The sequence below is a fragment of the Dicentrarchus labrax genome, unplaced genomic scaffold (assembly GCF_905237075.1).
Source record: "Dicentrarchus labrax unplaced genomic scaffold, dlabrax2021, whole genome shotgun sequence".
NCBI classification, from domain to species: Eukaryota; Metazoa; Chordata; class Actinopteri; family Moronidae; genus Dicentrarchus; species Dicentrarchus labrax.
The window spans coordinates 31,532,529-31,547,328 of record NW_026136720.1 but is presented as its reverse complement, the minus strand read 5'-3'; the positions used below and the strand labels follow the sequence as shown (position 1 = coordinate 31,547,328).

The following is a 14,800-nucleotide window of genomic DNA, read 5'->3' as shown; positions in this document are numbered from 1 at the left end:
TTTATGATTTAACAAACCAATCAAAATGAAAAGTTTTGGCTGTTATTTCCTAAGTTTAACTGTGAAAACCTCTCTGCTAATCATCCTTACCCGGGCTGTGTGGGTGGTTGGATCAGATTTGACTGTCACCATTAACAAACCCCACTGCTGTCATCATTATTTGATTCAAATGTCACTAAATCCTGATGGATGTACATCATCTTTTTAAAACTTAGCCCGGCCTGCTTTCCACCAGTGAGGAATATACATTAATACATACATAATGAATTATGCTTCAGATATTGCTGGAAGCTTGGTATAGACATCTACCTCTTAGCTGGTAAGTAAGTAATGAGTTAACTGGTAGCTCAGACTCTTTGAAACAAACATGAAATGTGACAAAAACACACAATGAGCAAAGATGATCTCTCTCAAATGAAAAATCTGAGATTTCCAAACAGACATCAGAGCCCAAATGGTGTGAACACATGCTCATGAAGCTCAACACACGTCCATTTGCTGCTGCGATCGGTTCCTGTTTTGGAGACAATGTTGTACTCCACAGTAGGTGAAGACTGACAGTACAATATACTGACCTCGATGCTGCAAAAGCAGATTGAAGGTTTTTGCATACATAATGTTGTGTAACACACTCATGCACATGCTCATGATTACATGCAAAGCCGTGCTTTCTGCTCCTCCTGCTCCTTCCATCGCTTTCTCCGTCTCTTTCGGGGTTGAGGTGGGGACAGTAGGATTGATTTTTTTTTCCCCCTGCACTCTCTCTGGCTGCTATTGACTAAGTGTGTTTTAACGATCCTCTCATATAACAACACGTACTGTACATGCCCCATATCCGCCACCTCCTTCCTCTGTGTGTGTGTGTGTGTGTGTGTGTGTGTGTGTGTGTGTGTGTGTGTGTGTGTGTGTGTGTGTGTGTGTGTGTGTGTGTGTGTGGTGTGTGTGTTTGTGTGTGTGTGTGTGTGTGTGTGTGTGTGTGCTGTCTGGGGTGTGGTTGCAGGATGCCCTGTGAGGGTGGCAACGGAAGCTCATCTGGAGCAAGGCATGGACCGCACACAGACATATATATACAGTATGTGTGTGTGTATGTTTGTGTTAGGGCTCCGTTGGGGCAGTCTACAGGAGGGCTGAACAACAATTTAATATTTCATCACTTCCATTATTCAGCAACTGCTACAGAGAGGGAAGGAGTGGGAGAGACAAGAGGGACTCAGAGAGGGTGAAGGAGGCAGTGTGTGTACCTCAAGATAGTAAGATGCTTTGGCAGCACATCTGACGTCTGTATCGACAGAGCTGAATTCAATCGATTGGAATGAAGAGATGAAGCAGAAAAATGATTTCAACCATTTTTGTATTGAGAGGAAAATGGAAGAGGAAGGAAGAAGGGAGGAGAGGGGAGGTCGAGTCGAAAGCAGAGCCGGGGAGGAAAAGTATGAGGGGAAGGGAAGGATGGTGCTGATGGAGGAGAAGGAGGAGGGTGCGGCAGAATGGATGGGAAGGGCAAGAGAGAGAATCAGAGACAAGATTGCATTCCTGGGAAATGAGGATGGTCACCATGGCAACTGCAGCTGAGAATCACATGATGCAGAGGAGGGAGAGAGAGAGAGAAGAAGTGAGAGAAAGCGAGGAGAAAAAAAACGACTGGGCGAGAGGGTGGGGCGAGTCAGCAGACGACAGAGGAGGAGAGAAGAGGAAGGAGATGGTAATGAGGTGAAATAATGAAGAGGTGGAGAAAGAGAAGAGAGATAAAGGATACAGAATATGTCACTTGTGTGTTTGTGTGTGTGTGTGTGTGTGTGTGTGTTTATAGTTGGGTTCTTCAGGCCACTCGATTACAGTGGCGTCATGTGAGCTTTATCCGGAGGAGGAATGGTGAAGAGTTGGACTACAGGGAGACAAGAGGGGGGAAAAGAGAAAGAAAGAGAGGAGGTGTGATTGACCAGAAGGATGAAGAAGATGACTGAAAGAGAGAACTCGGGGCCCAAAAATAGAAGAGAAGGGGAGGGCTGGGAGAGAAAAAGAGCCAGAGAAAGGGGAGTGAGAACAGATTGTTGATAGAGAATGCCAGCCATGTTTTTTTCTTTGAGCTGTCTGATGGCTGATGCTCACTGTGACGTCAACAACGCACACACACACACACACACACACACACACACACACACACACACACACACACACAAACAAAACACACTCTTGCATTACATTTTATTTGTCTGTTGTAACATTGTTTCTTTTTTGACTGTGTTTTAGTCGTGCAGACTTCTGTCTGCTCTTTGTGTTCCTTCATGTCTGTTAACTTCCTTAATGTGATTTTATGTTGCCTATAACATCTGGCCAGGGTTCAGTGTACAGTGTGTGACTGTAGCAGCTCAACAGGTTTATTGTACTTAAGTGCACTGGCTTTAGTGGATCTGAAATTGGGTTCTTAACATTGATTTTATGTCCTTTCCCATGTGGAAAATCTCTGGACAATCTTATTTGAGCCTACACACTGTAACTTATAATTTGGTCACATCTTCTGGTCAATTTATCGGTGTAGCCCTATAATGTACCCACTGAACAGATCATAGACTGTGTACATACAGCAGGGCCGAGTCTCTGTGATGTCACCCATAGGTTTCGGAAAAGCTGAGGCGGGCTGAATGAATCCTGGTTACTGACTGCACCCACCTGTCACTCAAAGCAGCCATGTCCTCACTTATGCATAACTTTAAGCCTGGTTATCAGTTAAACAGGTGAGTTAAATAAATTCCCCCCTACAGTTGTGATGAATGGGGAATTAAGCTGTAGAGACCAAAAGTGTTTTTTGTACCAGGTTGTAAACACATTTATTTCTGCTGTAAAGTTTTACTATTCAGCCTTATGGAAACTGACTCACTTCTGGAGCCAGCCTCAAGTGGCCATTTGAGGAACTGCAGTTTTTGGCACATTGTGGCACAGCGTTGGCTTCATTTTTCAGCCACGGAGGTTGCTGCTTGGTACAGATTTTAGCTAAAGTAGCTAGCCACGGATGCACTGACACTGTGTGTATGTGTGTATGTGTTGTGTATTCAGCTTAGCGTCTGACTGATCTTACAACTCACCAGAAGCAGAAATAAGTTATTTTCTTTCAGTCTCTCTATTTTGTCCTCTAAACTCTATATGCATATGAACAAGACTCGGAAGAAGATAGATCGGATAAAAACAATGTATAGAGGGAATATTAAACTGGAGTTGAAACATTTTGAACTTGCGTGGATGCATCTTCGCCATCCGCTCCACTCTCGGATTCCAACAGTTTTTAATAGTTTCTGTAAGATGGAGTGAGTCAGAAACTGTACACACACTCTGTACAGCAGTGCACACTGTGTATGTATGTATACTGTATGTGAACGTGAGAGAGAACAGATAGATGACAATCGCATGACGTTGTTGAATGTTTGATAGTAATTGGCCCCTGAAGGCATCCGGAGGTCTGTTGTTTCTGAAGAATACACTTTATCTGTTCCATGTGTAATTACGTCACTCAGTAGTCAAGTTCCTTTTGTTGACTTATAATTTAATTAGTGTGCCATACCTTGTGCCAAAACCCATTACTCATTTGTTACTGCAGATGGCCCCAAATTACTTAAGCTTGTAATAAAATAATTTAAAGTCAATATTTCATGTCAGTTGATTAATGCCGTTGATAAATGACTGCTCAGCAAATAGGATAATGCATAAAAAGCTGGCCATGATTGCAAAAATAGCTCCCTAAGGGGGCAGATACAAGATAAGATGTATTGACTTAAGGGTCGCTTTGCTTACATAAATGTAAGACAAAAAGGTCTACATGATGGGAAGTACTCCCATTTCGTTCATTTACATGCAGTCAAGTAATCTGGTTATTGTCAGCTTCCTGCAGCAACTGGATTTCCTAAATGTGATGTAAAGGAGGAATGTGGTTTCCTTCATTGGGTGAGGGGATTGATAAACAGTCAGCACAGCTACATGTCTGCTGAGGAACATGATTTATTTTCCATCTATGTACACAATTCTATGAAACTTGCTACAGACATGAACTGTAGTAACTTTAGTGATCCCCTGATGATTCATCTAGCGCCATCATGGATATTTATTGGTCCATGACTAAATACCGAATATACAGTGGAGTGCTAATTAGCAGATGTTAGCCACAGGCTAAACGAAGAGGTTGATACTGGTGAAAACGGCACGTTAACATTGTCACTTTGAGCGTGAGCTGCTAGTGTGACTAACTAAAACTGTTAGTTCACAATTGACAAAAAACAAGTCAAATTCCAACCAAAAACCCTCATTGGTCGTCACATCACTAGGCAGTTATCTCACAGTGTTAACAGCTTACAGTCAATGTCTTTGTGGTTGTTGTTGTTTTGGTGGGCAGATAATATTACTGGTAAACTGTGTAAATGCTGATACAGCATGTAATAACCCCATTACTTATTACAGTAATGGGGTTATTACAGTGCATGTGAAACATACAGTCTTCTGACTTAACTGATTTCCTGATTTTTGTGCATCCTAGTGCAGGTGGATGTCGTCAGTGGTACCTGACATTTGTGATTACTGGTTTTTATATCTCAGTAGTGGTTCGTCTTCATAGTGTTTAATACACGTATTACAGATGGATCTAGTTATTTCTCCCTACATAAGAGTGGGTAATTTAATTGGGCAAAGGTTAAAAGGTAATTACTTTCCCTGTTTCCTTGACAACTGCAGCATGACTGTGTGTTTATGTGTGCATACATGTGTGTTTGTGTGTGTGTGTGTAAGCATGAGTCGAGTTCAAAGATGGATGCAAAGGAAAACGGGATCATTTGTACGATGCTTGTCTGAACTGCCCATTACTACCACACAAGCCACACACACACACACACACACACACACACACACACACACACACACACACACACACACACACACACACACACACACTGACCCTGTGCCTTCCAATATGTCTGTTTAGACAGTATCCTTGGCTTGGGCTGTGGTTTTTAAGTGTCTCTGTGGCCCACTGCCCAGCGCTTTAAACTGGAACACACTCTGGACACACACATGCACACACACACACTTACACACACACTTACAGACGAACAGAAAACAGACTCAGTCTTCTCGCACTGTCCCTCATTCATACCCACATGCCGAGATGAACACATACCGTCTCATTCCATATCAGGCATTGTGTGGCTGCTGACGAAGGGGACAGGGGATCAGTAGCAGAGAGGAAGCTGGAACAGAGCTTTACTCTGACTCCGGCACTGAAACACATTTACATCAAATCCAATCCCTCCGAGCGGGATCGGCGCCTGGTAGAGGACGACAGATGGAGAGAGCTTCAGTGTAATGTTTGAAGAGAGCATGTTTAGGGTGTCTCACCAGGCCAGACAGCAGACCACAGACTTTTTTTTAAAAGTCATAGACATTGTCCCTGCCGTCGCTCTTTTTTCATAAACAGTACTGACCGCAGTGTCAGAGGGCAAATGAATCACATCCAGCCCTTTTCATGTTTATCTGACAAAACAGAGTCCGTCACATAGTGTCTCCATAAAAGAGCAAGAGTTATACTGAGCTTTACAATAGTATTATTATATAGTCCAAATATACTCTGGGCTCTGTTTCCCAGAAATAGGAAGTGAAAAATTAAAGTGCAAACACAAACATTTTGCAATTTTGGGGACCACAGCTGGGCGCAACATGGAAGAGAAGATAAATACATTAGTGGAAGGAATGCAGAATCAGCAGGTAGAGTGGTGGCGAGCTTCAGCGGCCATTTTGACATGAAATCGTAGGGTAAACACAGGTGCTGGAATATCTGCGACTGGCTATAGTTCTGCCAACAAATAATTCAGGATAATTAATGAAACATTTAAACTAAAGAACTAAAAGTTCTTCTCCTTCTATGCGTCCTTATTTGTCCAATGGTAAGCTAGGGTTTGGAGATTTGCTAGTCATTGTTTAGAAAAACACATCGGGTCAGTTATCATTTAATCCTGGTGTCTCATCAGAAGATTTAAATAGTTATAATTAAACTGTGCCAACTGTGTAAGCAGGATTTTAGAGAGGTGGAGTTGTTTCTGCCTCTACAATTTGCACATATGAGAGCTTTTTTATATTTATCATCTATTTATAATCTCTTGCCATTGTCAGTATCATGTACTCTGAGCTTTTGTTTTCACTCCCCAGCAGCAGCCCTGAGCCTATATTTAATTAAGGCTAAGGTCAGGTTTATTATTAACGGGTCGGGAATTGATTTAGAGATAATTGCAGGTAACAGATCGGTTCATGTTGAGCTTTGCCGGAATGGGTACAGGTTTGCTGGCTGGACCAGAGCAGAAGTCTGCTAACAGCATCACATCAACATGTTTTATTTGTTCGCAGCACAGAGTATATGGATGGATCCCGCTGTGGTGTTACTGATTTTTATATATATATATATATATATATATATATATATATATATATATATATAGACAGACAGACAGAGCTTCTATGTGCATAAACCACAAGTGCAGATGTTATGGTGTGAAGTTGCAGAACAGAAAACTCACTATAATAATCCTCTTGACAAGATGGAAATCTTCTTGACAGGAAAGAAAACATATTTTGACTCTTTAGACTGTTGCATGTAATCAGAAAGTTGATTGACACCTGCATTACCACACTGATGTCACCATTAAACTCGGAATCTATGATTAAGAGTTTTTTCCTGTCTGATGTTTAGAAAAGCATTTACAAATGATAGATAACTGATGACGCTGCCGTGCCACTCCTGTGTAAAAGTACGCACAGCCGCTCTCTTAAATCATACTGTAGATGAAACACTTTGAATAAAGGCTGTGGAAACAGACAATGCTGCTGTGTGATCAGTACAGGAGCAAACTACACAGAAAAGATTCAAACGTTGACTCTTCTGGAGAGCTCTGGGTCGCTGGATTGCACTAATGTGGATGATATTATTGGTAAAAAAAGACAAACAATATTGAAAGGTCTGTGTGCCTGCGCTTCTGCCAACTGAAGCCACAAAAATTGCCCTGCGTCTGCCTTTGTAGTCAGAAGTGGTCTGAGCGTGTTTTACCGTAAACGCATTGCACTGCCGCCTAATCAGCATGAACACAGCCTCAGTACAACTCTCCTCCCAACTTGGCGCAAACACGCTTGTTTGTTGCCAGGGAATCACAGGTGCATGCGCAAAAATTGGACTTGTGCTTGAGGAAAATTGCATAAAAACTAGGCCCCTGCAGGAGAATAGAGTCCTTTCTCTCTCTCTCTCTCTCTCTCTCTCTCTCTCTCTCTCTCTCTCTCTCTCTCTCTCTCCCACAACCACACACACACACACGCACACACACACACACACACAGAAGGCTGCAGAACAAAAGCCTTTATTCTTCTGTTATTTTATTAATCCCATCTATAAGACATGTCAGCCTCTAAATCTTGTTTCAGCATTGTCTGTTTCCACCGCCTTGATTAGAAGGGAGGGAGAGACGGAGGGTGAAGGGCTGAGAGAAAAGTTGTCGTGGAAATTAGTCAACCTTGTTCACCGTCAAGCAGTACGCGAGTGGATTTATTTATGTAGCCAAGCTACTGACATACAAGTCCAATTAAACCTACAACCTGAACACTGTCACTTCATCTCAAGCCGCACAGTCGTGCTGCTCGTCAGTGTCACACTAGGTCCAGGCAGCCAATCAAATCAAGCAAGAGCTATACTGCTTTACCTTTTCCTTCCTGTTTTGATGCCAGTAGATGTGTTGAGAACGGGGTATGTGAGAGGGAAAGGGGGTTGTGCACGCAGGCGCACCATCTGTTCTGCCTGACGCACTTTGCCAGAGTGCTTATGAAGCGGCCGCACCTGAAACGAGGCGTCTCTGTCTGATCGCCCCTCACAGAGCCAATGAAGACTCTTAAATTGTTGTTAGATTATGTTTTAACTCTGTTTTTTTTAGCCGAAAATGATTCTGATTGGACAGGGTCTAACACGAATCCCTGAGATATGTGACATCTTAGTTCTCTCAAATATAAAATAAAAGGGAATTTGTTGATGTTTTTTGTTTGTAATATTTTAGAAATGACATTGTTGTTGTTTCACATGATCTTGTTGTGTAGTCCTTCTCCTACAGTGGACTTAATATAACTATGAATGAGATAATACAGCTCACAGAATATGAGGATCTGTGCTTTAACAAAACTACCGTTTGTGATTACTTGAATAGGTTATTAGCTTCTAATATGACATTTATATACATTTCAACCTTTTCTTTATACAGTACAGATGCATACACCCATATGAAAAAACAGAAAAGCTGAGTGCAGCTCATACGTGAAGCCTCAGTGGGACTGTGGTCCTGAGGTCACCTCTCATCTTGTCTTGAGTGTGAGCAGAGTCAGTCTGATTCCTGGTCTGGTGGAATAAACGAGCAGATTAAACAGGATGTGAGCGTAGTGTGAGTGGGCTCACTTCATCCTGTACATTAGATCTCACACACGCACACACACGGGTGGATGGGTGAGTGTGTGTTTGCTGGACACATGGTTGGGTAAAGTTAGTTTAAACAGATTACTGTTTGGTGGGGGTGCTGATGTACTGTGCAGAGAGATGATTGGCTATAGATCGGAGACAATAACAGAGATGTGGAAGGTCCTACAGCAGGTGCCAAAGTGCTCTGATTGGCTATTGAATGGAGGGAGAGAGGTAAGGAAGAAGAGAAAGGAACAGATGCAGAAGATGTGGGAGGGATGATGACGATGGCTGTGGTGATGGTGATGGCACCAATGATTGCCTATTCAATTTCCAAGCAGGGATGTAGAGAATGCAAACAGACAGTAGACTTGAATGACAGGAACACACAAACACACACACACACACACACATCCATCGACATCAGCTTAAAGTAAAACAAAGACAAAAATAAGTTATTACAAAAGCATGAACTGAAATACTGTATTTGAGAAACTGCTTATATACAGGAAAACCTTTTACTGAATGCTAATTAAAACAGGAATTTGCTCAGAAGAAGTGCAGCTTATTAAATACATAGCACTAAAACAGCATAATAAATCATAACACACATCAGAGCCACACCTCTGTGTGTGTGTGTGTGTGTGTGTGTGTGTGTGTGTGTGTGTGTCCAACAGAGTTCAGAGACTGTAAAGGTCACTGTGACGAGACAGGAGGCCTCAGGCTGCCCCCGTGCTGTAGCTACCAGTCTCCTCCATGTGTCACACTTCACAACAAATGTGAACGTCCCTATCTAGAGCCAGTGTTTGGTTTGTCCCTTGTGGGCTACTGTAGAAACATGGTAGTTTGAAATGGCGGACTCCATGGATAGCAAACTGTAGTGTCTCTAGCTCTAGCTCATTCTAAGGTAACACCAACGTTTGCTATATTCAGGAGATGATACACTAATGAACAACAATATTCTATTCCATTTCTGCCGGTAGATCCTCCTAAATGTGACACACTGGACCTGTAACACTTTTAACTCAGATATTCTCCCATCTGAATTTTGGCTGTTGGACAGTCAGATTACACAATTAGAGGTCTTTTAGTGAATTAATCAAACTGAAGCTGGAAAGGGGAACAAAAATAGACTGTTGAGAAGTGAGGGGAACACGTACCCCCCCATCCCCAGTGGAGCTTATATCCTTGGCTAACTTTGTCCGCCTGCTGCTGCTAAAAACAGAGATGAAAACTGATGAAACTGAAGCTAAATTAGCTGTAAAACTGAAACAATGAGCTGAAAGAACTCTTACAAATAAGTGTTTACTCCTGTTTTTTTAGGATTTATTTTCAAAAGACATCAGCTGAGACATTCCTGTTGTGAACATTGTTGGGTTATCCACTAACAGCAAGGCGGTGAGGAATTTAAAGGAACAGTATGAAACAGAAGCAAAGCACGGCTGCAAAATTTTTTTTTTTTAGGGAAATAAAAGTTCAAAATAATTGTGATCTGGATATACACAAAAATAAAACCAATGCAAGCAAATCTATGGGGCCAATGAGACACACTGGTCATATGTCACACACACACACACATTGGTGACAGAGTTAAAAATGTTTAACACAACAGAGAACAGCGAAGCTCGTGTCAGTGTCGTAGAGGTGAGAAAGTGAGAAGTGGAGCAGGACGGGGGGGCTTATGAAAGGAAAAGAGATTGCTTGCTTGTTGAGAAAGAGAGAGAGAAACAAACAAAAATAGAGATGGGGGGACAAAAATAGAGATGGAGAGAGGGTAGGAGGATAGGAAACTGAAGTATGAAAGAGACAGGATGGACAGAAATACAGGGGAATAAGAAAAAGGGAGAAAACAGACACATGAAGAGGTCAAATGGAGAAGAACAAAACAGGCATGATCATGAGCGCGGATGGAAGGAGAGATGAAGGACAGACGGATTAAAAAAAAACTGGAGAGATGAGTGCAGATAGAGGCAGATAGATATGGACTGACAGACAGGATGATGATGGAGGGATGGCTAATGGCTGAGAAAAAGACTGGATGAGGTCAGGTAGGTTGGTACACCAGATGCAGAAAGTGATTGACAGGAACGTCCACTGTAAACAGGGTAAAGGAATTATAAAGGAGAAGACCGGTCTGGTTGAAGTCACCAGTATACCAGTGACTCAGTTCACGTAATGATGATCTGCTGCAAACAATACCAATACTTCCTGTTTACACTGACTGTAAGTGTAAATGATTTAGGCTGCACGTTGCTGACACATCATATCAGGAGATTGCTTTCTTAACAGTTGGCGATCAGCAGATGGATTTACGAGGTAGTTCGGTCTAGCTTTCACACCTGAAACTGCGGGGAACTGTCCTGGCCCAAGCAAACCAAACTAAACCTGCATAAAACATAGTTATAAATAGTTTATTCCATTTGATCTGCCAATAGATACTCCTAAAAGTTACACACTGGACTTTTCAATGAGGACTAGATGCATGATAAGAAAAAGAAGGAAAGAGACCGAGACAAGAAGGGGAAAGGCATCCCCTCCTTTAATGACCATATCAAAGCATGTATCTGTTAAATTTGGACAAATGAGTCAAGAGTTGTTATGTTGTAACATCCTGTAAAAGTAACATTTCATCATGAAGCATCATTGTGAAATCACTCGCTCTCTGCTTTGTTGACATCATTAGCGTTTTGAACTTTCTAAGTGGATGTGGGGCTAGCGTAGCATGATGGTGAAATCCTTCAGTACATTAAATGTATTGAAGCCACACTGGTTGCACCGGGGCAACTCCCAGGTGTGTGTGTGTGTGTGTGTGTGTGTGTGTGTGTGTGTGTGTGTGTCAGACTGGGTGAGTTTTAATTAGGCTGCTGCTGAAGGAGCATAAGCACAGTCAAATCTGTCAAATCTCCAAACTCATGTAATGTGTTATTATCTCTTCCTGATTGCGTGGCGTGCTGTGAATTTCAGGGGGATGTGGAAACTCAAACAGATCATGCCTTCAGTTATTGTAATTACAGCCTGAGTGTTGTGCAATCTAATTATAATGTCTGGATAAAATTACAGTAAAGGAATAACAACACTCATCCTGACACTATACTGTTTCATTTGTTAAAAAAAAGAACTGATGATATATTGTTCCAGTGATGGAGTGAGCCAGGTGTAGTGTTGCATAGATTATTTGATTGTACTGCTTTTTAGTTGCATAGATGCTAAACTGTGTCCACCCTGCTCTATAATTAATTTTGCTGACTCACAGATTTCACAGTAATACAAATATCACCTTTGTAGAAGTACCTGTAGGTTGAAACTGTTGATATACAGTGGGATCCATTTGTGTAACATACAGCAGATGGGGTCATATTTCAAGCTTGCTGACTCAGGGAATCTAGAGCCACTGTGAGGTTGATGTTATGTTGTCTGTTATACAGAAGAAGGATCATCTCTTTTTGATTTTATGCACTTTTAAGATTAAGGGGTTATCCAGTTAGGGGGTCCTTCATGAGGGGTAGCGAGGCCTTCTTGATTTTAAGGGGTTTCAAGAAATTTTTTAAACAAATAAATTGTTGTCCTATGTTTTATTCCATTCATTTCTGTAAAGAAATCTGAATTAAATTATTATTTTAAAAGTTTAGATTATTATTGAAGATATAAGATCATATATAACGTCTCACAAATAAGGGCACACTGAAGACCTTTTAACACAATATTCACGAAGCCTTCGGTCTCTGCAAAATCCTCGTTCTGAATTAGAAAAGTTAAAACAACCAAAGAGCTAATAGAACATGGCCAAGCATCAGGGAGAAGAAAACACTGAATTTGTCAAAAAAGGTGGCTATTAAGTATTTTGATTGTTAGAAATTACAAATATATAACACAGACAGGGAATTGTATAAAAAGTTGTTCTGTACCATCAATATAATTATGTGCACTGTTAATATCTGTGATATCAATAATAACAAAGGTGCTCCCTTAAGGAAAAAGGTTGGAGATCACTCAGTTGAAGTATTTCTAAATCTATTACAGTTTTACTCTATGTTTGGAATAAAAATGAATCCAGAATGCATAAACAAGCTTGAAAATAGAAATGTTGTCTTATTAGAATTAACAATTAGATAACATTCAGTAGATTGCGTTGTTATGTCCTTTCTAAATGGCATTATATAAAATAAAATAAGACCATTTTAAGAAGCTTCAAGATATTCTGACAATTAATGTACATTTTGTAATACAGAGCCAGAATGAAAGAAAGAAAGAAAATGGTATTTTCCATTTTTGCTGTTTAGTACAGATAAGTGTGCAGGTGTAGGACTCTTTAATTTGTAGTTTATCTGCATACGAAGCCACCAAACGATAGCAGGACAAAGGTCAGGGCCTCAGTGCCCCGGAATCATTACTGGGAGCAAGATTGACCATGTAGGAGGTAAGTGCTAGGAAAAGAAATCAATAGCAGCAAAGAGCAAAGGGAGGGGGGGGGGATCAAGTCCTGGATTCAGACAAGATGCTGGTAATAGCAGCGGAATCTAAGTGAGATCTCTGCAGCTGGTTTATTCATAGCTAAGTGGCTAGCAGGATTTTCCATAAACACAGAATGACACGTCTCGTATAAATTAAACAAAAGAAATGATGTATGCAACTACAAGATTGAATTCCACCAAATTCGTCTTAATGAATACATATCATCCTTGTCTATAGCATTCATTGTCACCATAGGAACCATATGGCCAATAGTTTGCTTATATCAAGCAGTACATGTATGAAATGGCCTGATGTGAAGCAGAGCTGGCAGCTGACGGACAGGCCTGTTATGATCATACGACCTAAACAGCTTTGGGTTTTAAGACAGTGACTCCTCTTCAGTTATGTCAGTTACCAGGCGATGATTTATCTGCCTCTTTGTCTGGAAAGAGCTCAGTGCAGACCAACCGCCTCAGCCTCTGAAGGAACCAGAGCCAGATCACTGCTGCATGGCAACAGCCGAGGAGGCCTTTCTGCAGCTAAAAAAAAAAAAAAAAAAAAGAAAAGCTATGCCTTTGTCCAAGTCCAGTTGGCATTATTTTTAGAGCATCTTCGTGAAGGGTTGTCCACATTACAATTTGATGACTGAAATGTTTGAGCTCAGGCCACTCCTCTGTGTTAGGCTGCTGCTTCTGTACTGACTCAGGGTCTGTAATGACACGTGGATTTCAGATAATGCTTTTGTGACCTAGAGAATAAATGACCAGAGGGAGCTGAAAGTGCTTTCATTCTTTCCTCTCTCCCCCTAATCTTGTTCTTTTCTTCTGTCATCTCCTGTAATCGCCGTGTGTAATTGTTGTTACCTCTAACCTCCTCTCCTTTTCATCCTCCATCCATGTAAACCCTCCCCCCTCCAGATCAATTGTTTCCTGCTCCTCTGCTATATCTAGTAGTTCCACATCAAACACACCGTCAAGTAATATACAGTATTTATCATACTGTAGGACACTGTTCACCCAGTGGCACACTGTTTTAAAGCTGCAGTAGGTCATTCACTTTCACTATATCCTGACAGTAGTACATGAGACAGATAATCTGTGAAATAATCAAGTTCATCTGGCTCTTCTCCGTGCTCCAAATGGTATTTGCAAGATTCCATAGAAGAAAGAAAGAAGAACACGAAAGATAGTTGATTGTTGAATTTAATCCCCTGGGCGTTAAATACAGATCCTTTGCGACCCTGGGAATGAGACTCAACAATCATCTATCTTCAAGCGTCCAACCCAAAGCACGTTTTTTCGTTCAGGCCCGGTGGATTCTTGCATGCCATTAGGAGCACTAGGAGATTTTTCTTTACAGATTATCTGTCTCATGTTAACACAGTTAAAATTTAACTTGACAAGGTTTAACAATGACAAAACTTTAGTATTATAAAAAATTACCTACTGCAGCTTTAAATGTATTGTAGAGACAGGCAGTCTGTCTGTGATGGTTGTTGTTTTGTAATAATTATACTAATGTCTCAATTTGAGTGATGATGTGATTACGGCACCTTAAGGGTCCTCAGGCCTCTATGAATGCTAACCTCCTGCTCCTCCTGTGTTTCCTCTAGGCGGATGCTAAGATGGTGTGTGACGTGGTCAGTCGTATGGAGGACACAGAGCCTTACTCCGCCGAGCTGCTCTCCGCCATGATACGTCTGTGGTCCGACTCGGGCATCCAGGAGTGTTTCAGCCGCGCCCGAGAGTACCAGCTCAACGACTCAGCGCAGTAGTACGTACAGCACTTGGTTGTTTGTTTGTTGTGTGTGTCCTCTACAGGTGTGTGTATGAGCTATTGTTTCAGGAATTATTACAGAGGTAATTGTGACAATTAATTGTAATATTGATT

The 14,800-nt window shown here is 41.4% G+C and overlaps 1 protein-coding gene across 2 annotated transcripts in view; it reads left to right on the top strand.

The window, feature by feature from the left end:
* LOC127353458 (guanine nucleotide-binding protein G(o) subunit alpha) overlaps positions 1 to 14,800 on the top strand; it is a 109,849-nt gene that overhangs the window by 60,580 nt on the left and 34,469 nt on the right. For both annotated transcript variants that reach the window (XM_051382718.1, XM_051382717.1), the window contains exon 4: positions 14,523 to 14,683. In XM_051382718.1, the coding sequence (XP_051238678.1) occupies positions 14,523 to 14,683 (161 nt within the window). The remainder of the gene's footprint in view (positions 1 to 14,522; positions 14,684 to 14,800) is intronic.